Raw genomic sequence first — 24,287 nt, 5'->3', positions numbered from 1 at the left:
GGGCAGCAATACAGTCTACTCGGTCCTAGCGCCACTGGCTTGATCTCTGACAAAAATTTCAGAAGGTTGAATGGGAGTTCGGAATTCCATAGAAGTCTATGGGCTTTAATTTGAGGCTGAATTCCGCATGCGGGATTTCCGCCATGTGAAGAGACCCTTATAGGTTGGAAATAGATGGAATTTGACATGCTGATTTCCGCTTACTTGAAAGGGCTTGTGGAAAACCCAGGAAAATTGAGTCAGCATCATCACTGATTATCTTAGTATGCCTTGATACCAGACCTTTTCACAGTCTCTTGATACGCCCATTTGTTCCCGAAAATGTATTTTTTATATTTTGTCTGACAATTCAGGGAATCAGTCAGATGAGCGTGAATATAATTTTAATAATGGTAGGGAATCAGGTGGTGGGTAGTAGGCATACCTCAATGTTAAACATTCACAGTCTCTGGAGGGAGATTTTTCAAAACCTGTGCAGAGGAAAATTGGATCAGTTGCCCATAGCAACCAATCAGATTGTCTTATTTTTCAGAGGCCTTGTTAAAAATGAAAGGAGCAATCTGATGGTTGCTATGGGTAACTGCACCACTCCTTCTTTGCACAGGTTTTGTATAAATCTTCCCATCTGACTGTATATTTCCACTCCTATTAATAAAATTACATTCACGCCCACCTGACAGATTCCTTTAATTGTCAGACAAACTATAAACCCTCATTTCTCATGAACGTGAGGCAGGCAAATTTATAGACTTTTTAATGAATATGTGATAGTATTTGACTATATATTCCCTCATATTTTCAAAATGGAACTCTTGGAAATATTTGTTTTTCAATGTTTACTTTGTTTCTAATATTTCCTAAAAAAAAAAAATTATAATAATAAAATAAAAGATGTATATTGTTACCCGGTATCTAATCCTGACCATGTACATGTAATTTTTATGCCTTTTATCACCTATATTTATTATTAAAAAAAAACATCTTTTCATTAACTCACAATGTTAGAAATCCTCTCAGGCAGGGCCGGACTGGCCATCCGGCATATCGGGCATTTTTCCGGTGGACCAGGCTGTCCTCCTTCCTATCTTAAATACTGTGGAGCTGCAGCCCAAGGCTGCCGCAAGTGCTGGGGCCGCCGCTTTAAGAGCTTAGAGACAGCCTGCCGCTGAGGAAGCAAATTTGGAGAGAATCTCCTGTGAACCTGGTCGGGCTGTGAGGTGAAATCATCATCAGTATCATCAGGGCCCAGGTCCCTCTGTCCATCCCTGGTCCCTCTGTCCATCCCTGGTCCCTCTGTCCATCCCTGGTCCCTCTGTCCATCCCTGGTCCCTCTGTCCATCCCTGGTCCCTCTGTCCATCCCTGGTCCCTCTGTCCATCCCTGGTCCCTCTGTCCATCCATGATCCCTCTGTCCATCCCTGGTCCCTCTGTCCATCCCTGGTCCCTCTGTCCATCCCTGGTCCCTCTGTCCATCCCTGGTCCCTCTGTCCATCCCTGGTCCCTCTGTCCATCCATGATCCCTCCGTCAATGCCTGATTGCTCTGTCTATTCCTGATCCGTCCCTGGTCCCCCTGTCCGTCCCTGGTCCCTCCGTCCGTCCATCCGTCCCTGGTCCGTCCGTCCCTGGTCCGTCCGTCCGTCCGTCCCTGGTCCGTCCGTCCGTCCGTCCCTGGTCCGTCCGTCCGTCCGTCCCTGGTCCCTCCGTCCGTCCCTGGTCCCTCCGTCCGTCCGTCCCTGGTCCCTCCGTCCGTCCGTCCGTCCCTGGTCCCTCCGTCCGTCCGTCCGTCCGTCCCTGGTCCCTCCGTCCGTCCGTCCGTCCGTCCCTGGTCCCTCCGTCCGTCCGTCCCTGGTCCGTCCGTCCCTGGTCCCTCCGTCCGTCCGTCCCTGGTCCCTCCGTCCGTCCGTCCCTGGTCCCTCCGTCCGTCCGTTCCTGGTCCATCTGTCCGTCCATCCCTGATCCCTCCATCCATCCCTGATCCCTCCGGGTTCCGTTGCAATCCTCCTGTGTAATGTATAGATGCGGCCACTTTTCTATGGTCCCCTGCACAGCTGTATATATACACCTATTCATATTTTCCACAGAGAGTTGTGATTGGTTGGAACCATCTGGCCAATCACAGCTCTCTGCGGGAAATAGGAATATGTGCATATATACGGCCGTGCAGGGGACCATAGAAGATCGTCCGCATCTATACATTATACAGGAGGATAACAGCGGGTGTCAGGAGTGACATCCAATGTGATCTTTCCTTAACTGCAGGTACTACAGCTCCCAACATGGAACAGAGTGTGCTCCATGTTGGGAGTAGTAGTACCTGCAGTTAAGGAAAGATCACAGCGGGTATCACTCCTGACATCCGCTGTGAACAATGTTATAGAGCAGTGGTCATCAACCTGTGGACCTCCATATGTTGCAAAATTACAACTCCCAGCATGCACGGACAGCCAACGGCTGTCCGTGCATGCTGGGAGTTGTAGTTTTGCAACATCTGGAGATCCGCAGGTTGATGACCACTGCTCTATACCATTGTTTTCCAACCAGGATGCCTCCAGCTGTTGCAAAGCTACAACATCTATCATGCTGGAGGCACTCTGTTTGGAAAACACTTTGTATACAGTAAATACATTACTTATCCTGAATTATTTCCTGTATAATACTCCAGAGCTGTACTCACTATTCTGCTGGTGAAATCACTGGGGGACATTTATCAATGTTGGTGTAAGGTAGAATAGATTTTACCCGGTTGCTTGGTGTATTGTTTACACAGTTGTTAAATGTTTACTAAAAAGGTGCACAGGACGTGAAAATTTTGCTCAACTATAGTAACCAGTGGGCTGCAGAGATTGGTTTAAGCTTTGTGCTCTAGGATAGACACTTTTGTATGTGTAGTACTATTAGATGGTGTAGATTTTCAAAGAAAAGTAGGCTTTGCGCCCAAAAAAAAAAAAAAAAACACTTCTAAATTTAATTTACGCAAATAATAAATACAGCTCCACTGCATGAAATGGTGTACGGTGCACCAAATAGTAGACAACTTTGGAAGATGTTCTACCAAAAATTGAGCAAAATAATTGCGCAAAAAATGCAATTGTGCAAATTTTGAGTTATATCCTGTATTATACTCCAGGGCTGTACTCACTATTCTGCTGTGTACATACATTACATTGCTTGGGGGGGGGGGGTTGATGTCAGCAGTGATCTCAAGGAGTGATGTCGGGTTGATGTCAGTAAGCACCCGGTGGTGATATCAGGGTCGATGTCAGGGGGCGTTGTGAAGGGTGATGTCGGGGGAGTGGGGGGATGTCAGTGAGCACTTAGGGGGAGATTTATCAAAACCTGTGGAGATTCAAAATTGACCAGTTGCCCATAGCAACCAATCAGATTGCTTCTTTCATTCTTAACAAGGCCTCTGCAAACTGAAAGAAGTGATCTGATTGGTTGCTATGGGCAACTGGTCAATTTTGAATCTCCACAGGTTTTGATAAATCTCCCCCTTAGTGATTTGGAAGCAAAAAAAAAATATACCAAAATTCAGAATTGCTGATTTTTGGTCACTTCAAATACCATAAAAAATTTATAAAGAGTGATAAAAAGTCCCATCTAAACAAAAATGGTACAGATAAAATCTACAGATAATGATGCGAAAAATAGCCCTGTATACGGAAAAATAAAAAGTGTTATAGGGGTCAGAAGAGGACAATTCAATGCATGTAATTTTTTTTACAAAAAGTAATACATTTTTTTTAAGTAGTAAAATAAAGCAAAGCCTACATGAATTCGGTATTGTTGTAATCATATTGACCCACAGAATAAAGATAATGTGTAATTTTAATCTTAAAATATACCTTGAAATAATTAATGTATGTGTGTGTGGCATCTATATGTGTGTGGCGGCCCCATGATCCTCTATTCCCGGGGGCCCCATGAGCCTCTATTCCCGGGGGCCCCATGATCCTCTATTCCCGGGGGCCCCATGAGCCTCTATTCCCGGGGGCCCCATGATCCTCTATTCCCGGGGGCCCCATGAGCCTCTATTCCCTGGGGCCCCATGGTCTCCAAACTGTAGACCTTCAGATGTTGCAAAACTACAATTCCAGCCACTGGCTGTCCGGGCATGCTGGGGGTTGTAGCTTTGCACATCAGGAGGTCCACAGTTTGGAGACCACTGTGCCATAGGATTGTCTAGACAGGAGACAACTGTAGCGAATTTTCAGCGGCGAGATACAGTCTGTCATAACGGGTTTACAGCCTCTAAATAAGAATGTACCCATTCAGTGGCAGAAAGCAGTGATATTGATAATGTCGAGGCATTAGGACCGGTGTCTATTCATCATCTGGATACATAATATACCCCCAGTATAGACTTCCTTGCATTTGCTGTTTGTAGATGTACAGCTATATTCTTGCCCCGTGTTTGTGATCGCCCCCTAGCGGTGGACATCCCCCCTCTATGGCTCGCACAGACACTGATTGTCATGGCCTGGAGATTGCTGTAGGGGGAGGTTGCTCTCCCTCCTCCTCTTACTCCAGCCCTCTATCATTGGAGCCTGTGGGGAGCTGATGTCTTCTCCCTTTCTTCCCCAGCTCCTTCAGTCAGTGACCAGGCTTGGAGTGAAGGCTTCGCTGCGGACCGCGGTGTCACATTTACGTTTTGTGGAGATTTCCTTATTTTTCCTCATTTTATTATTTACCAAAAGGCAAAGAAAGGAAACCACTAGATGCCTTCTCCCTGGCAACAAGACGCCTCGGAGCGCCCCCACCTCCTGCCCCAGCAGTGACTCGCCCTGACCCTCGCCCTTGACATTGTGTGAATGAAGAGCCGGGGCCGCGGGGCTGTCTGGGAGGAAGATCCGTGCTAGTCCGTAGCCTCCCCCGTCCCTCCCGCGCTCTCTGCCTCTCTCCGGCTTTCGCTCTTTTTTTCATGTAATTATTTGCATTTCTGGGCTGGGAAGCTGCGAACACGGAAGAAGCGGCGGCCGTGCTGAGGAGAGGCTGCAGCCGGGCACAGCATGGGACACTAACAGCTTCTCCGGGCTCCGAGGGAACTTCACTGGGAATCATGTTTGGATTAAAACCTCCGCTGTACTACCTGCCAGGTAAGAGCCCCCTCCTCCGCCTGTACTGTACTCTCAGGGGCTTCCCGATACTATACAGAGGACCACCCACCCTGGTATCACCTGGCATCAGTGCAACCATGGCCCCCTGCCTCCTCTAGGGTGTCATCCTGTGGTGAAATCATTGTGCATACCAGGGTTTCCCAAACAGGGAGCCTTCGGCTGTCTCGGCATGCTGGGAGTTGTAGTTTTGCAACAGCTGGAGGCACTCTGGTTGGGAAACACTGGTGTATACACTTTATAGAGGGGTAAAAGGGGATGAATCTCTGCCCCTGTAGTGCCTGGGTCCTTATGTTGACACTATCTGGTGATAATAGAGGTACAATGGTTCCCCTGCAAAAGTGTCACCTCCTGCTGTTTTTTGGGTTTATACAGTGGTGGCTCCTGTAGTGGCATAGTAGAGACAGGCGATGCTTACACTGGCTCCTGCAAGAGTGCATGGCACCTTGGCATCCTGTAGTGCATGGCACCCTGTCACCCTGTAGTGCATGGCACCCTGTCATCCTGTAGTGCATGGCACCCTGGCATCCTGTAGTGCATGGCACCCTGTCATCCTGTAGTGCATGGCACCCTGTCATCCTGTAGTGCATGGCACCCTGTCATCCTGTAGTGCATGGCACCCTGTCATCCTGTAGTGCATGGCACCCTGTCATCCTGTAGTGCATGGCACCCTGTCATCCTGTAGTGCATGGCACCCTGTCATCCTGTAGTGCATGGCACCCTGTCACCCTGTAGTGCATGGCACCCTGTAGTGCATGGCACCCTGGCATCCTGTAGTGCATGGCACCCTGTCACCCTGTAGTGCATGGCACCCTGTCACCCTGTAGTGCATGGCACCCTGTCATCCTGTAGTGCATGGCACCCTGTCATCCTGTAGTGCATGGCACCCTGTCATCCTGTAGTGCATGGCACCCTGTCATCCTGTAGTGCATGGCACCCTGTCATCCTGTAGTGCATGGCACCCTGTCATCCTGTAGTGCATGGCACCCTGTCATCCTGTAGTGCATGGCACCCTGTCACCCTGTAGTGCATGGCACCCTGTAGTGCATGGCACCCTGGCATCCTGTAGTGCATGGCACCCTGTTTGGGGCTCTATGAGGTCAGCAGGGGAGATTTCCTCCTCATGTCTTGTAGGGCAGGGGCAGGCTGCGCTTTCTGTGGGCACTGTTACCCCTGTGTTTCCTAGAATCGCTATAGGGTACTGACCCTGCCCTTCTCCTGTGGTGGACTCTCTAGGGTTAGCAGGGCAGGGGCAGGCTGTGCTTTCTGTGGCCACTGTGATACCCCTGTGTTTCCTAGAATCATTTTAGGGTACTGACCCTGCCCTGCTCCTGTAGTGGACTCGCTAGGGTTAGCAGGGCAGGGGCAGGCTGTGCTTTCTGTGGGCACTGTTACCCCTGTGTTAACTAGAATCTCTATAGGGTACTGACCCTGCCCTTCTCCTGTAGTGGACTCTCTAGGGTTAGCAGGGCAGGGGCAGGCTATGCTTTCTGTGGCCACTGTGATACCCCTGTGTTTCCTAGAATCACTATAGGGTGCTGACCCTGCCCTTCTCCTGTAGTGGACTCTCTAGGGTTAGCAGGGCAGGGGCAGGCTATGCTTTCTGTGGCCACTGTGATACCCCTGTGTTTCCTAGAATCACTATAGGGTGCTGACCCTGCTCTGCTCCTGTAGTGGACTCTCTAGGGTTAGCAGGGCAGGGGCAGGCTGTGCTTTCTGTGGCCACTGTGATACCCCTGTGTTTCCTAGAATCACTATAGGGTACTGACCCTGCCCTTCTCCTGTAGTGGACTCTCTAGGGTTAGCAGGGCAGGGGCAGGCTGTGCTTTCTGTGGCCACTGTGATACCCCTGTGTTTCCTAGAATCACTATAGGGTGCTGACCCTGCCCTTCTCCTGTAGTGGACTCTCTAGGGTTAGCAGGGCAGGGGCAGGCTGTGCTTGCTCCAGCCGGTGTTGCATGTCCTTGCTTTGTCTGCTGCTAAGTGCGGATCCGTGTTTTATTTAACAGTAACAGGGCAGGGGCACTTAAGTGAAGCTCCGGTGAATTAGTCACAGTGGTGTGATGTTACGTCCACAGCAAATGCCTAATATTGTTTTCACGGCTGAGCTCACTTTGCCGTGGATCCTCTGTGGATAGGGAAGTCTGCCTCCTGTTTTATTTATTCACATTTGCCTTCTGCTTCTCCTTTAATGCACTGAGACATTGCCAGTTCTGCCAGGGTGGAGTGTGATAGTGACATGTGCTTAACCCCTTGGCAGCGCTGTTGACACATTTGTTGCTGTGGCTTGGGGTCACTTGTTAACAGGCTACAGAGGCTGACCCTCCGCCTTAACCCTCTCACTGCTCTGGAGCTCCAGCACATTCCTCTCAGTAGAAATCCTGTATTCCTCTGCCAGATGGTGTCATAATACAGAATATGCAAAGCTACAGCCCCCAGTCTCTTATGTGGGGGACATAGATTCTATTCTATTGAGGCATCTTAGATAAGGCTGAGTTCACACCACACTTTTGCAATACAGTTCCCGTATACATTTTCAATTTAAAGACTGTATTGAAAACCGTATGCATTGACTCTCCTCGGAAAACTGTATGCCAAAAGATGCATCCGGTTGTGTCCATTTTGCATCCTGTTCGGTTTTGGCACTTTTTTTCCCGTAGCCTACTACAGTTTTTGGTCCAGGTGAAAAACCGTATTGAAACATGTTTTTATTTATTTATTTATTTATTTATTTATTGTTTTTTTAAACATGGGAGTCAATGGGAACTGTACAGAACCGAATGCGCGTACGGTTCCATCCAGTTTTCACCCATACGGCTTTTGACTTTGCACAGTTTTTTTCTTGAAATTTCAATCAAAGTGAAACTTTATTCATAATGGACTGAAAAGTTAAAAACGTATAATTATTTTTTTTCTTTAAATGGTTGCAAATGGACATCATTACTCAAACCGTATACGGATTAAAATTTGTACACACGTTTTGATACAGTTTAGTCAGGTTTTGTGAAATCTTTTTTTTTTTTTTTTTAAATCAAAAACCTGATACGGGAACTGTATTGCAAAAACGTGGTGTGAACCCAGCCTGTAGAATGTCGGCACATAACATGCAGTTAGTGGGGCGGTTGTGTCACTGAGGGGAGTGTTTAGGGTGAGGAGGATTTGTTAGATACTTCTTGTTGATACTTGTAGACAACAGTGATTCATAGGAAACTTCTATGTTGGCTGTATGAGGCTGGTCCATTGTAGGAGCTGCACAGCCGGCAGCATTCGGGTGTCAGCTCTGTGGGTCAGCACTCTTTCGGGCAGCTCAATGGTTAACGGGCAGAAAAGGGAAGCTGATCAGGGATCTTGCATTGTGGCAGCTGCAGCATCCATCTCTTCTGTCTTCAGATAGCATTTTCAGTTTTGTGCTTGGTGGTTTGTGGCCCGCCTGCACTCTTCTGCACTAATCTATTAAGGACTGCTTATTCCGGAAATGTCTGTTGTGCAGACATGGTGGTTTGCTCTACATATATAAACCTCTTCCTTGCCAGCTTGTGTGAGACGAGGCAGACTCGGAATACATTGTAAGGCAGTGTTTCCCAACCAGGGTGCCTCCAGCTGTTGAAAACTACAACTCCCAGCATGCCCGGACAGCCTTTGGCTGTCCAGGCATGCTGGGAGTTGTAGTTTTGCAACAACTGGAGGCACCCTGGTTGTGAAACACTGTTGTAAGGCTACAAACAAACAGACACTACATTTGTTGCCTTTTTTGGGGGGAGGCCTGGAAAATACCACAAAAAGCAACCCCCTCATTTTCTCCTTCATGATGATGATTTTTAAAATTTTTTTCCGTTAAATTGTTTGTATTAGTAAAGGCGTTTCTAATGCAGGGTTTTTTCACATGCATTTTTCTCATTACAGGTCATGTGATTCTTTTATCATGTGACTCAAGGATTTCTGTTGCAGATTGGGGGGCAAAAAACATTAACGTACGTGCACATATGGCGTTTTTTCTGGTGTTCATTTTTTTTCCCACTATAGAAGTCAGTTCCACAATTTCTTGAGCAAAAAAAAAAGCCGCCATACCCAGAGAATGCAAAAATTTAGAAAAAAAACTGCAAACACTAGTAATTGGTGAGAAAAATCATGTGGATATTTCCCTGTTGACTTCCAGCTAACATCTGTTTGCAGCATCTTTAGCCTACAAAAATGCAATGCGGCGGTTAGGGCTTTTTTTTTTTCCTAAAGGACAACTGCAGCGGTATGACACATATCCTCTATCCACAGGATAGGGGATAAGTGTTTGATTGCGGGGGTCCGACCGCTGGGACTCCCCACGATCTCCCTAACGGGGCGCCCCCATTAGCGCTCATGGTGAGCGCTAAGGCATGTAGCGTCGACCTAGAGGTCGACGGTGATGCCCTGTCTCCTCCCCGTCCCCATACAGTTCTATGGGGGAGACGGGGAGGCACGAACGCTGCCTCCGAGCCTCTTCAATAGAGATGTATGGAGGAGGCGTGCCGGCTGCAACGTCATGCTGCGGCCGGCACGCCGCCTGCACGGGACAGCCGCGGCCCCGTACAGGAGATCACAGGGGGTCCGAGCTGTCAGACCCCCCGCGATCAAACACTTATCCCCTATCCTGTGGATAGGGGATAAGTGTTAATCACGCTACAGATGTCCTTTAACAAAAACACTGTCTGTTTCCAGCCTAACAGCCTAACAAAATAATTGAAGGTTATACACACTAGTGCCCCCTATCTGCTACGGACAATGCATGCTCCTATAATATACAGATGCCACCATCTGCCCCCATATAATTCCTGTATCCATCCTGGCCGCCGCCTTATGTAGTTCAGCACATATCGTGCTGAGTTCTGACGTTCGTACGTAGGAGTTTGTCTTCAGGGCATTGTGATATAAAGTTCACTACAATGCGGTGTCACTCAGCAACTGTGGAGCCTTGCTAGCTTCTTGCAGGTTTATGACGTGACATTATGTTCCGCTTTCTGGAGGTAGGTTTTTAGCCTCTTGTCACCTCCACATCTGTCATTTACGGCTTATTTTTATCAGATAAAAATGTGAAGTGAGAAATGTTTTTTTTTATTTAATTTTTCTTCTACAAAATGTGACTGATCAGATATTGTATGTGTGAAGTAATCACATAGTAAGTTATGTGTATTTCTGACTAGAGTATTACCTCAAGCAATTCTGTTGCCATTGTACCATGTGACAGTCCCTCATTCATAGCTGTAGGGGATGACCCAGAACAACAGTTTTCACTAAAGCCAGATAAATAGTGCTGTATGTTCATATCATGTAAATGTCCACTCCACGTTATTGGTTTACTGGGCATAATGTAGGAATGCATAATATAATGTGCAGGGTCATGATATAGGATTACACATTATACAATGCAGGGATTTAATATAGGTGTGCACATATACAATACAAGATCATGGAGTAAAATTGCATAGGATACAATGCAGGGTCATGATTTAGGACAGGATAGTACAGAACACAGGGTCGTGATGTAAGATTCCACAGTATACAATGCAGAGTCATGATACAGGATTGCTTGATATATAATACAGGTTCATGATGTAGGATTAGATGGTATACAATTCAGGATCATGGGATTGCACAACATACAATACAAGCTCATGATGTAGAGTTGCACAGTATGCAATGCAGGGTCAAGATGTAGGATTGCACAGTATACCCCGCAGGATCATCGTGTAGGATTGCACAGTATACCAAGCAGGATCATCGTGTAGGATTGCAAGGTATACCCCGCAGGATCATCGTGTAGGATTGCACGGTATACCCCGCAGGATCATCGTGTAGGATTGCACGGTATACCCCGCAGGATCATGGTGTAGGATTGCACGGTATACCCCGCAGGATCATCGTGTAGGATTGCAAGGTATACCACGCAGGATCGTGTAGGATTGCACGGTATACCACACAGGATCATCGTGTAGGATTGCACGGTATACCCCGCAGGATCATCGTGTAGGATTGCACGGTATACCCCGCAGGATCATCGTGTAGGATTGCACGGTATACCCCGCAGGATCATCGTGTAGGATTGCAAGGTATACCACGCAGGATCGTGTAGGATTGCACGGTATACCCCGCAGGATCATCGTGTAGGATTGCACGGTATACCACACAGGATCATCGTGTAGGATTGCACGGTATACCACACAGGATCATCGTGTAGGATTGCACGGTATACCCCGCAGGATCATCGTGTAGGATTGCACGGTATACCACGCAGGATCATCGTGTAGGATTGCATGGTATACCACGCAGGATCATCGTGTAGGTTTGCACGGTATACCACGCAGGATCATCGTGTAGGATTGCACGGTATACCACGCAGGATCATCGTGTAGGTTTGCACGGTATACCACGCAGGATCATCGTGTAGGATTGCACGGTATACCCCGCAGGATCATCGTGTAGGATTGCACGGTATACCCCGCAGGATCATCGTGTAGGATTGCACGGTATACCCCGCAGGATCATCGTGTAGGATTGCACGGTATACCCCGCAGGATCATCGTGTAGGATTGCACGGTATACCCCGCAGGATCATCGTGTAGGATTGCACGGTATACCACGTAGGATCATCGTGTAGGATTGCACGGTATACCACGTAGGATCATCGTGTAGGATTGCACGGTATACCACGTAGGATCATCGTGTAGGCTTGCACGGTATACCACGTAGGATCATCGCGTAGGCTTGCACGGTATACCACGCAGGATCATCGCGTAGGATTGCACGGTATACCACGCAGGATCATCGCGTAGGATTGCACGGTATACCACGCAGGATCATCGCGTAGGATTGCACGGTATACCACGCAGGATCATCGCGTAGGATTGCACGGTATACCACGCAGGATCATCGTGTAGGATTGCACGGTATACCACGCAGGATCATCGTGTAGGATTGCACAGTATACAATTCTGGGTGATCATGTACAAAACGTCTAAAATGCAGGATCCTGTTTCACGACCTCCCAGTTTTTGTTGCAATGACTTTTTGCAGCGGATTATTTATGAGCTGCATATATCTTTTACATGCCAGTTTTGGTTGACATCTCTGTTGGTGTCATGAACTTGCACTATTCCTTTAGATTTATCTCCTGGTCTGAACCGTTCTTATCTCTAACTTCAAGAGCTCTGCAGTTACTTTCCCAAGTCACCAGATTGTGGGTTCTGTCTTTTCTTGGGTCTCCTTTTCACTACCTAAAATGGAAATGACTGTGTGTGAGAATCTCCATCTGAGGACAATGTGGTCCTGTAATTCAGAAGCTGCAGGATATGAATGGACCAGAGTGGTTTTGTGCAGGACATCACCGAGGCTTTCAATGTGAAATATACTCAGTGTTTCTCAAATGAAGTAACAATCATGCTGTGGGTTCTTTATAACCCTGTGAGTTCCATGATAAGCCCCTCCCATTTTATGGCTGCCCTTAACTTGCACACCATTTAGGTTCATCCAGCGCTACTCTGAGCTTTATTATCCTAGAGCGATTCTTTGTTTTGTACTTTTATTTGCTCATGTTTTCTACAGTAATTGAATCAGTCTGGTCCAGATTAAGCAATTTATGTCAAAGATGTTTTGACAGTCAGTCACTAATTCAGCTCACATTATGTGCTGGGGCCACGTGTCTATATAGTCTCCTGTATGTCATAAACAACATTTGTTCTCTATGTCCCAGCACATCGATAGTATTCTAGAAACAGCTCCGTGTTTTCTCATGTAGAACCACAAGTCTCAGGCTGGCTGCAAGAGTTGTTAATGGAGTCATCAAGGTCTTTGAGGAAGGTGGTTATCCCTGCAATATGATCATTTTCTTGTTTGTGTCTCTTTCCACCCACACCCTGTATCAGGGATTTAACCTCTCCTTACTAAAGTAGGAGTATTAACTGAATCTGCTACTCTTGGGCATAACATCTACCATGGATTGGTCTATTATGCAAAACCCCAGGAATCCAATGACCCAGGCAAGCCTGGCACAGTCATACTCTGTTGAAATGTGACTTTCCTGATGCACCTATGCATTACATGGGTGGTGTGTTGATATCTTTGGACACTGCCTAATGCATCTTCCTCCTGATGTAAAGACATCACTTTCAGTGAAGGTGGCCATATACTTTAGACCAAAGTTGATGACAATGGATGATTTCAACCAATTGTGGGGTGGAATACAATGAACAATCATTTGAACTACAAATAACAGACCACTATCATCTGAAAAGTCAGCCATGTTTGAAATTTTTGTCCTGTGGTATTGATGATACACCAGCAAACGTCCATGAAAACACTACCTACAGGGGAGGAGTGTGGGTGTCAGTGTGTATGTATGTATACAGGGTGGGCCATTTATATGGATACACCTTAATAAAATGGGAATGGTTGGTGATATTAACTTCCTGGTTGTGGCACATTAGTATATGTGAGGGGGGGGAAACTTTTCAAGATGGGTGGTTACCATGACGGCCATTTAGAAGTCGGCCATTTTGAATCCAACTTTTGTTTTTTCAATAGGAAGAGGGTCATGTGACACATCAAACTTATTGGGAATATAACAAGAAAAACAATGATGTGCTTGGTTTTAACGTAACTTTATTCTTTTATGAGCTATTTACAAGTTTCTGACCACTTATAAACAAACAGGAAGTTAATATCACCAACCATTCCCATTTTATTAAGGTGTATCCATATAAATGGCCCACCCTGTATAATAAAATACATAAGCCTTTTTAGCAATCACTTGTTCTTCTGTTCTTAGCGAATATCACCAGCAATACATTGTAAGTTGCCCAGACATGTATAATAAATCTAAACAGTTATGGCTAGTATCATATACAGTGCTTTTGACTGTGTTAGTGTAACACTTGTTCAACCATTAACAAACTATTATCTAGTGTGTATGGCCACCTTATCAGCTCATTGTGGGAGTCCCAGGTCCCAGCTTTTTTTCATGAAGGGCTGTCCAATACTGTCTAGAGAATTCTCAATCTCCTGTATATATGTTTGGTTTCCAGCAGTGCAGAATTTTGCAGTATAGGAATGATGTTTGTTTTCATTACTGGGGCAGGTGTAACGCCCTCATTTTATAGATAGTGGCAGTGGTTAGAGCTCTGCGTGCTGCCCCACCTCTTCCCACAGAGATGCTTGTCACACATGAGTAGGTGTTTGCTGAATGATGTTCAGACAGAGCAGCCAGGGAAGCCCTGTGTGTGCATGCTCAACCAGGTAGGAAAACAGGGTCACTCCTGTCCTCTACCATTACCTTCCCCCCAATCTCCAGTGTCCTGCTGCAAATCTGTTATTAGATGCTCAGATGTGACCAACAGAGACACCCTCCTGAGAGCCACATCCTGACCCCAAATAACTAGAAATGTTAAGAAGCAAGGTCTTATCTATGCTCAATCCTCTTAGTATCCCTGCTTTGCACTGACAAGACCCGTACATTAAAGTGTACCTGACGTTCGCCAAAACTTTTTATATAATGTGTATAATATCCATGTATATTTGTAATATATATTGGTTAAAGAATTTGTATATTTTTCAGTAAAAAATGCTGTCTCTGCAGCTGTTGCCTGTGTGTCTCAGTGCAGAGACAAAATTCAGAAGGTGAGGGCAGGACAAGCAGGGCTCTGTGCAGGCTCCTGGCTTGTCAATCAGCCTGATGTGTGAGCCAGGAGCCATGTTACAGAGCCTCAGTGTACAGAACCCCGCTTGTCCTCGGTGCACGGAGCCCCGCTTGTCCTCGGTGCACGGAGCCCCGCTTGTCCTCGGTGCACGGAGCCCCGCTTGTCCTCGGTGCACGGAGCCCCGCTTGTCCTCGGTGCACGGAGCCCCGCTTGTCCTCGGTGCACGGAGCCCCGCTTGTCCTCACAGAGACACCCAGGCAAGGGACAAAAGTATACACATTTTTTAACCAATGTATATTAAAAATATACATTTAATTGCAAAAGGAAACAGAAAGGAGAGGACACACTCAGCAGAATCCTAGCTACAACTTCGTCCTCTGTACATGTATACAAGCGGTACAACAGTAGTACTCGGCAATCCAGTATATGTGACACCTGCAGGGTGCATACACTAAGGTGAAGTACTAAATTAGCAAACAAACAAAGAAGCATATATGCACTCACCGCCGGGCTGGTGCAAAAGCGTTCTGGGGTCCGGTTACGGGTGTCGGGATCTCGGTTCAGATGCATGGTGGGATCGCTCAGAGGCCTCTGAGCTCTCCCACCATGCGTCTGAACTGAGATCCCGAGACCTGTGACCCGGAACGCTTTGGCACCAGCCCGGCAGTGAGTGCATATACGCTTCTTTGTTTGTTTGTTTTGCTATACATTTAATTGGTTGTGAATTGTAAAGGGAAGCTCTCAGCAGCAGTTCTTGTGATTTGTGATTTGCATGCCCAAGTGCATTCAGAGATGCAGAACATACCTCTGATAACCAGTAATAACCTCATTGATAGTATGCCAAAGCATTTAAGTGCATGTATTTCGGCCTCATACTCAATATTGCATATATATATATATATATATATATATATATATAGATGTTTTAAATATTTAGTTTCCATCCTTTTATCATTTGTATATCACTAAGATGTCAGTCAATTCTGTCATTTCTATAATAACTCTGTGGCTTTTCTTTCTTGGTGTTTCAGTGTTGAGGAGTTTATGTAGATTAATTTTTCATTTATTTATGTTTCCTTCAGATTCTTTTATTGAACAATACACAGATATTTTCTTACTTGGTACCATCAGATTATTGACCTGATTGACCTGATCTTGACCTATACATTATTATAGCAATCAGTTATTCTTCTGATCACCATTTACAACAACTGATGACTACGACCATCTGCAGAGAAAAATATGTTGGTTAAAATTTTCCAGCTGATGAATCAGGTTGCAATAATTTTAGAAACCATGTTCCCCTCACGCTGGTCAGGAACCCTCTTTCGAATTATTCTTAACACCCTTAATGCTGCAAGGTAAAAGCTACCGGACATATAACCGGAACCTGATTATGCTGATCTGTTCTGAAAGTAGCAATTCTAATATGTGCCACAGAACCCTGGGGTATGAGGAAAAAAAAAAAATCTAGGAGTCATGGCCAGGTTCAATTTTGGAGTCACCCTTAAGGAGTTAACACAGATGGTTCCATCTTCTCCTAACTTTGCCATCAGCTGTGTGATTACCATTATTATTTAATAGCGACATGTTATCAGTAGCTGTGAGACCGTGCCGCGTATAAGCTCTCAGCCACCCAGGGACAAAAAAAATTGTGCAGCAGCCTTTAGAAACGCCACCTCCCAGACAGGCCTCTCGGGATAGCTTTTTACAGCTACCTGGGGCCATTTTCAAAGGAGTAAGGCTCTTTCTTGAAAGGCTCGAAAAGAGCAAAGGAAGGCAGTAATGAGAGGCTGTGATCTGCTGCGTATCAAAGTGCCATGTTTTTTTTCCCTCAAGTCTTTTTTCCTTACCGACTCCCCAAGGTCTGATCTCCCCCTTTCAGTAGTCAGAATGGATAGCCCGCTGCTTAGATTGCATCTCATTCTCTATCATTTTGTGTCATTTAGACAGCTGGATCAGTGCAGGGAAGGGAGGCAGATACGTGTCTTGTTTGTGCTACTTCTGATGTGATATTTAAAAGATCTCTGCCTAGTTTGGGACCTGTGAATAAAGCTAGGCGGGGAATGGCTTTCCAAGTCTCCCTAAGATTACCCTATATATTCCAGACCTACTTCACTGCTCCACATATACATTGCATTTACCCATATCTTAGGGCAAATTTGGTGCCTTCACTACCTGATAATTTCTTTCCTTTTACTTCTCTTCTCCATACATATTCAGTTTTGGATAAGGTTTTCTTGAGGTTTTTTTTCCTGTTTTTGAGGGCAAAACTTGACATGGATTATAAAAGGTGAATTGTAACATGGTTTTAGCTTTAAAAACTGTATTAAACCCAAGCATGTACAAGCTGTAAAAAAAAAAATCATTCATTATTCTTACTACTAAGTAAGAGACCTAGAGAGTCTTGAAACGCATCTGCTGTATATACCCTAATACCTGTATAACTCTACTGCTCTAATCTTAATATTTCGGAGTTAAGAATTTTTCTAAGGTTCCTAATTCCGAAATATTGAGTACCCGTGATTGCCACCTTTTTTCCAGGCATTGGAAATTTGGAGGTGCAACAGGCTATGAGGATGCAGTGCTCTATCACTTCTCCAACACACTGTTCTGCATCTCCAGCCAGCTCACTAATATAGCCGGCATGCAGTGCCATCAGACAGAGGCCGTGTATAGAGCTAAGGACAACCATTACATCAAAGACAAGGCAGCACGCTCCAAGAGGTTGTGTGGTACATAGGTACGTACCAATGTACACAGTATCTATTCAATTACCAATAATGGAATATTAAGTGATACATAGTATCTACATCTATACAGAAGTACATAGTAGTAAAATAGCATTTTTAACAGAAATGGAGTGTCTTAGTTTCTGTAATTGATACACAGTGGTACATAGTACCAACCCATTTCACAGGAACAAAAAAACATTACCTGATACATAGTATTTACCAGAATGGTAGTTTTTGCTTGGAGTGAGCCTTCCCTGTATTCGTTTTTAAGAAAACACTATCAGATTGGCCCATTGAACTAGTTCTCGTGATATAGGCAGACATATGCTCCAAATAAGACATAGGGATCAATGGAGAGAATAGTTATAAAATCACACTCCTTGATAACCCCCATGTGATCTGAAACATAAAGCATACAAAATCTGTTAGTAATATAGGAAAGGAAACTGCTAAAATAAGAATGACATATATATCAATCAGAAAATGATATCACACTGCATTTGTCAACATGCAAGGAGACTAACTGGCAGCCACATTCATTATATTCATGTAAGGAAATCTTGGTCTACATTTTTATAGTTATGTCGCAGTGAATGTAGAATGATTATGAGATTCCTGTTACCTGCAAGCAGCCGGTCCCTCTGATTCATGAACATTTCAGCTTTGCTCCATGAATTGGATTTTGGGAAGGTATCAATGAAAGAAGCAAAAACAGGAGATTAATTCCTAGTTGTTGGAATGAGCAGATTTGCCTTTTCCAGGTCCGCTTGGCAGCGGTGAGAAGAGTATACAAAGTAACAACACAAATATTTGCTTCAGGTATCGCTGTAATGAGGTAAAGGTTCCTGGTCTTGTGGATACAATGTCACCTGGAGACATCGTAGAGAGCTTTCTTTCAGTGATACTTTTCTGCTGTCACAGGGACAGGTCACTTTTTTTTTTTTTTGCTTGGGGTGCGGAAGTTTGTTTTCAGAGGTTACCTTGTCCCTGAAACACAATCTGTACTCTTCTTCCTCTAACTCCACAACAAATGGGATTATTCCAAACAAGGGTTAACTTTGCAGTTATTGGTATAATTAAACTGTACCAAAATGTGAGGCTTAATAGATATAAATATTATAATGTTCCCCCTATGAGACCTCTACACCCCCTTCTCTCACCCCTGTGATCCTAAATATCTCAGCAGCTTGGGGACCTTGTGTTAATGGTCTGTCACTGTATCCTCAGCTATCTCTGTAGTAATTAGTCTTGTGAACGATCCTCCGCCTCACCTATATCCTATTCTTTATCCTTTATATCCCCCACCAAGCCCTTTCTTCTCCTCCTGGGAAAAGCAGGCAGCGGTTGACACCGTTTCCAAGACAACGGAATTTGGGACTATTGAGAAGGTCTGAAGCTAATCCAGTGCCAGTGATATGACAGAAGTGCCAAGGCTTTTAGCACCCACAAGCCTTGAGGGCTTTGCAGGAACATCAGCGGAGAAACTTGTTGAGCTGTAATCAGTTTCTGGTCATAGGCATGCAAGATCTTTCAAGGATCAGATGAATATTCAGTTATTATTCTTAATACACACTGACTGCCATAATGTAACATTTGCAACAATTTTCTGGCTGTAAATTTTTTTCCTATATTATGAGTTTGTTTTGCTATTGACAAACAAAACCTGTTGACCTTATAGTCCTAAGAACCAATATTTTTCTTAAGAATCTATGACAAATTTGTAGAAGTTTGATTGCTATAGCCGACCAATTATGGGTCTAATCATTCCTTCTCAGCCATACATGGCACATGCTGTTATTGGGTAGAGTAGGGAAGAACAGGGCAGTAGCTGGGTGTATAATATACACTATAGTGAGGTGAATGGTTCTATGCTGAGGTAAAGAAGGGAAGTATGGGATCCTGCAGTCTATGGAATGAGAACGGTCAGTTGACATAGAAAACATTTACAGTTAAAACAAAATTCCCAGTTTTCTTTATTTATAAAAATAATATAATGAAGCTGCTTTATCAGTGTTTCTACAATCACATTTGCTGCAGTAATATGAAGGTGGAAATATCATCTCCAGCGCCATTTTATTATAATCCCATGTCAGTCTTTCCTATTTATGCAGTTATGAACCCTAAATAAGAGAAGTTAGCTACTTCCTCCATCATACATATTACAATCCCTGATGGAAAATTGTTTAGAATAATCTACAGAAATCTATTCAATCCATCATGTCCACTGTGCAGTTATAGATGGAAGTGGAAGAGACTGACTGATAAAATATTCAGCCCTATGACCGGTAGTATGGGTACAGGATGTAGTTGTCAGCGGCATATTGTCCTGAAACTGAAGGCAAAAGAAGGCTTGAGGTCAAACTGGTTGATCTTATATTTAAAAAAACAAGCTGTTTTAGGGCAGGGCGGTATACCGGTTCATACCGAATACTGAAATTTATGTGCTGCACGATATGAATTTTAACCCATACCGCAATACTGGTTTGGCCCCTCCCCCTCAGGAATGAATGAATCAGCCCAGCGCTGCGCTGTCCCCACATCGGGGTACTACTCACATGTCACCCGCATGCGCTGCCCTCCTCGTCCTGTTTGTTGAGGCCACCGGCGCTGACACTCTATACCAGTGGCCTCCAACCTGCGAACCTCCAGGTGTTGCAAAACTACAACTCCCAGCATGCTGGGAGTTGTAGTTTAGCAACATCTGGAGGTCTGTAGGTTGGAGACCACTGCTCTATACTGTGCGTTATCCCTATGCCCCTGCTGCAAAAAAGAAACAAAATAAACTTTAACTCACCTCCCGTTGGTCCGGCCTAACTTGTTTCCTGGGGACGGGAACGTCGGACAGCCATCAGCCTATCACCAGCCGCAGCGGTGTTCCGCCTCCGCCGGTGATAGGTTGAGCCCACTGTCATGTAAGAAGCCGGCTTCTTACATGACAGTGGGCTCAGCCTATCACCGGCCGAGGCAGAACATCGCTGCGGCTGGTAATAGGCTAACAGCTGTCCGACGTTCCCGTCCCCAGCGTAAGGCAGACGTAGGTGTGTTAAAGTTTATTTTGTTTACCTTTTGCAGCCCGGGCATAGGGATACCGCACAGTATAGAGGGCCAGCGCCGGCAGCCGCAACAAACGGGACGAGTAGGGCAGCGCATGCGAGTGATATGTAAGTATTTACCCTGATGGGGATGTGGGCTGTTATATACCGTGGAACCACCAAAAGTAAAAAAAAAAATACAGTGATACGCACATTTGGTCATACCGCCCAGCCCTAAGATGTTTTACTTACCTCTGTTCCTGGGCTGATTCCCCGTTCTGCCTGCGGTCAGTGCTCCTGTGTTTCGTGAGAAGCAGACATCAGGTTACCACCGCAGCGAATCAGCGGCTTTGTGTCATAGTAATATAAATTTAAAAGGTATCTAAAATATGAAGCATATGAGAAATGTCAGCAACAGAATATGGGTGCGTTCACATTGAGTAATACTCGCTGAATCTCCGCTCACGGAATTCAGCGAGCAGAGATTAAGTCTGGCAGCCACCGACGAAATTCTTTGTCGGTAGGACTGCGGGCATTGCACTGTTGCCATTGACTGCTATGCAGAGCTCGCTGAATTCTGCTCAAAGAATGAACATGTTCATTCTTTGCATGGAACAAATTCTACCGCTGAAATTGCTCAGTGTAAATGGGTCTTGAGGAAGACCCATTCACACTGATGTTAAAGTGTGCCGCGCGTAATTCTGCGGGAATTACGTAGTGTGAACGCAATCTACATAGGCAAACATGTACACCTTTCTTTTGCCTTTGTACCTGTGGAATACTGCAGACAGTGTACAAGGATCATTCAGTCACAGGACATTCACATTCTCTCCTTCTCTCTTTACAATGTTAATCCCTGTCTGACCAGAGCAGCGTGTCTGGGGAATCGCTTCCTGGTTTTACCATGCTAATATTATTTGGCATTTAAGAAGCTCTGTGCAATGCAAATTGCATAAGGAGGCTCTGTCCCCGGGAGTCAGGAAAGTAATATTCTCATCTGATTTATGGATTAACTGTGAAACCCTGAAAGGAGGGGACAGCTCTGGCGGGGGGCAGGTGACCTTGTCATTTAAAGTGCACACTGTTAGGGGGCATTATAGAAGTGTATGCTGCTGCTGCAAGTGGTGAATATTTATAAACCCCTGTTATCTCTGAAGTATTGTTTTTTCTTGACCAGGTGATGCGAAACCATTGTATATATTTGATATTGTGATTCTATGCATACCCTTGCTCACATTACTATATACTTACACTCACATCACTGCCAAAATTGTGTCTTGCAACTGTTTGCTTGGCAAATCTAGATGCCTTTCTTCTTTGAAAGAAGCTTAAAGAGAACACATACAGTCAAGTCTTTGGGCAGCATGCCATAGAGCAGAAGGGGCAGAGCAGATGATTATATACATTTTTGTCCGAAAAAAGTAGAATTAGTAATGTATTCATTTATATTCAGGGCTAAGAAGTCCAGTGAGTGGTCTGTTATATGATATTGTTAGAGAGATATTCAGGGATATGGAAATAAAAAAAAAAAAACTACTTGTCCAAGGGACTAAAGCGGAACACAATCTACTTGTCCTTCAAGAAAAACCACTTGTCCTGGTAGATAAAATAATTTCAACCAAAATAGTGTGTAAATAAGGTCTTTATTAGTTTCTTCACTTTTGTTTTTTCCTCCTCGTCCTATAATAGCCATAACTTTTATTTTTCCATCTACAGATTCATATGAGGCTTGTTTATTGGGGGGCCAAGTATACATTGTAATGACACCTTTAATTTTTCCATAAACATATTATTTGTGAGGTGAAATTGAAAATAATGCAAATTTTGTTTTTTTTTCTTTTTCCCCATTCACCTTGTGGTCAAACTTACATATTATTTTGATACTTTAGGTCGGCCTGATTACACCAATACCAAATTTGTTTAGTTTCCTTCATGTTTTAATAATTTTTTTTTTTTACTTCCTGACCCCTATAAAATTTTTATTTTTCTCTACTGGGCTGTATGAGGGCTAATTTTTTGGGCCGTAATATGCTGTTTGTATTGGTACCATTTTGGTATTGATCAGACTTTTTGAACACTTTTCTGGGATATGATGTCATAAACATAAAAAAATGCAATTCTGTGATTTGGTATCTTTTTTTACATTAACGCCATTAACCGTATGGGATATAAAATTTTATTTTTAATAGTTCAGACAATTACGCACGCGCCAATACCAAATATGTTTTATTTTTATTATGTTTACATATTTTTATATGGAAAAGGGGGGTGATATTAACTTTTAATATGGAAGGGGTTAATGGGTGTTTTTAAACTTTTATTAAACTTTATTTTTTTTAAACATTTTTTTAGGAGGAATCATTTAGATTCCTCCTACAGATCAATGCAGTTCTATTGAACTCCATTGATCTGTGTTCAATTGGTTGATCCTGCTCAAGGCAGGCTCAGTCAAATGCAGATCTATGGGGTCAGGGGGGGGTGGCGAACCACCAACCCACCCACCCCGCTAGACCACCAGGGATGCTGTCAACTTTGACAGCGTTGATCTAAAGGGTTAATAGCCGCCTGCGGAGATCGCCGCATGCTGGGGGAGGTTGGTCCGGCCCTGCTTGCCCGATAAAGGGCTAACTACATGTCCCGGGCGTCGGGCGATAGGATTTCCACATCCCTGGATATTTGTCAGTCCCCGAGTAGGACCACCCACTGGACTCCAAAACATAGAATGAACAGAGTTTTAAATGAACAGTTTACTAGTTCTGTTGAATCTTTTTCCACAAAATGTGATATCAATCATTTTTGGCTACAAGATGTGCTGCCTGGAGACTGGACTACATTTTCAGTGCAACAGTCTAAAGTTTACTATATTCAGTTCTAAGGCCCCTTTCACACTACAAAATGACTCCGTTTTAAAGATCCGTAAGAAGTTCCATCTGAAAATCAGCTGTAAATCGGCAGTTTCCAAATCCTATATGGCCGTTAGAAAATCCCATTCTAGTCTATGGGATTTTTCTAATAGCCGTTTTAACCCGTTATAGCCCGTTATTAATAACTGCCGTTATTTTGTGATGGAAGATAGTAACGGGAGAAATAGTGCATGCATATAGTGTTATTAATAACGGGTATTAGAAAAATCCCATAGACTATAATGGGATTTTCTAATGGCCGAATAGGATTTTGTAACTGCCGTTTTACAGCTGATTTTCAGATGGAACTTCTTACGGATCTTTAAAACGGAGTCATTTTGTAGTGTGAAAGGGGCCTTATCATTCACAGTATCCCCAGTGAGCGAATGTTTCCATTCACTTACAGAGCTATAAGTTGTGCTGGGAATTAATTTGTGTCATATAGTAGTGGCTGTCCAGTATGGCCGCCTTCACACAACGGAAATTTTGCCCAACCGCAACGATTTTCAGCAGAATTCTTTCGTTTTTTAACATTCGTGGAATGTGTGCAGAAATGTGCGGTGTGTAAATTTTCATATGAATTTCGCATGATTCCGCAAGTCAGTATAAAGAGAGACTTTTTTTTTATAGAACAGTCAAAGTTCATTCGGATTCCGAGCGAATTCGACATAAATCAAGCCCCTATTGACTTCAATGAGATTCCAAAGTCCGTAAAAATAGAAAAAGACAAGACTTTTATTTTCCGGACCGCGGAAATCAGTCATTCCGCAGCAGAAATTCTGCTGTGTGAATGACATTGCGGAATCCACCTAAAGTTAATGGGCAAAAAATTTAGGCAGGA

General features: G+C 44.4%; 1 protein-coding gene across 6 annotated transcripts in view; it reads left to right on the top strand.

Annotated features, from left to right (window-relative positions):
* The window catches only part of GSE1 (Gse1 coiled-coil protein), a 510,276-nt gene that overhangs the window by 362,047 nt on the left and 123,942 nt on the right, over positions 1–24,287 (top strand). For 2 of the 6 annotated variants that reach the window (XM_056525522.1, XM_056525520.1), the window contains exon 1: positions 4,545–5,096. The exons of the other annotated variants lie outside the window; for them this stretch is intronic. In XM_056525522.1, the coding sequence (XP_056381497.1) occupies positions 5,060–5,096 (37 nt within the window). In that variant the 5' untranslated portion in view covers positions 4,545–5,059. Of the gene's footprint in view, positions 1–4,544; positions 5,097–24,287 lie in introns of those variants that run through there. 6 annotated transcript variants of the gene reach the window in all.

This window comes from Hyla sarda, chromosome 6, assembly GCF_029499605.1.
Source record: "Hyla sarda isolate aHylSar1 chromosome 6, aHylSar1.hap1, whole genome shotgun sequence".
NCBI classification, from domain to species: domain Eukaryota; kingdom Metazoa; phylum Chordata; class Amphibia; order Anura; family Hylidae; genus Hyla; species Hyla sarda.
Note: the sequence above shows the minus strand (reverse complement) of the source record. Positions and strands in the feature narration are given on the sequence as shown.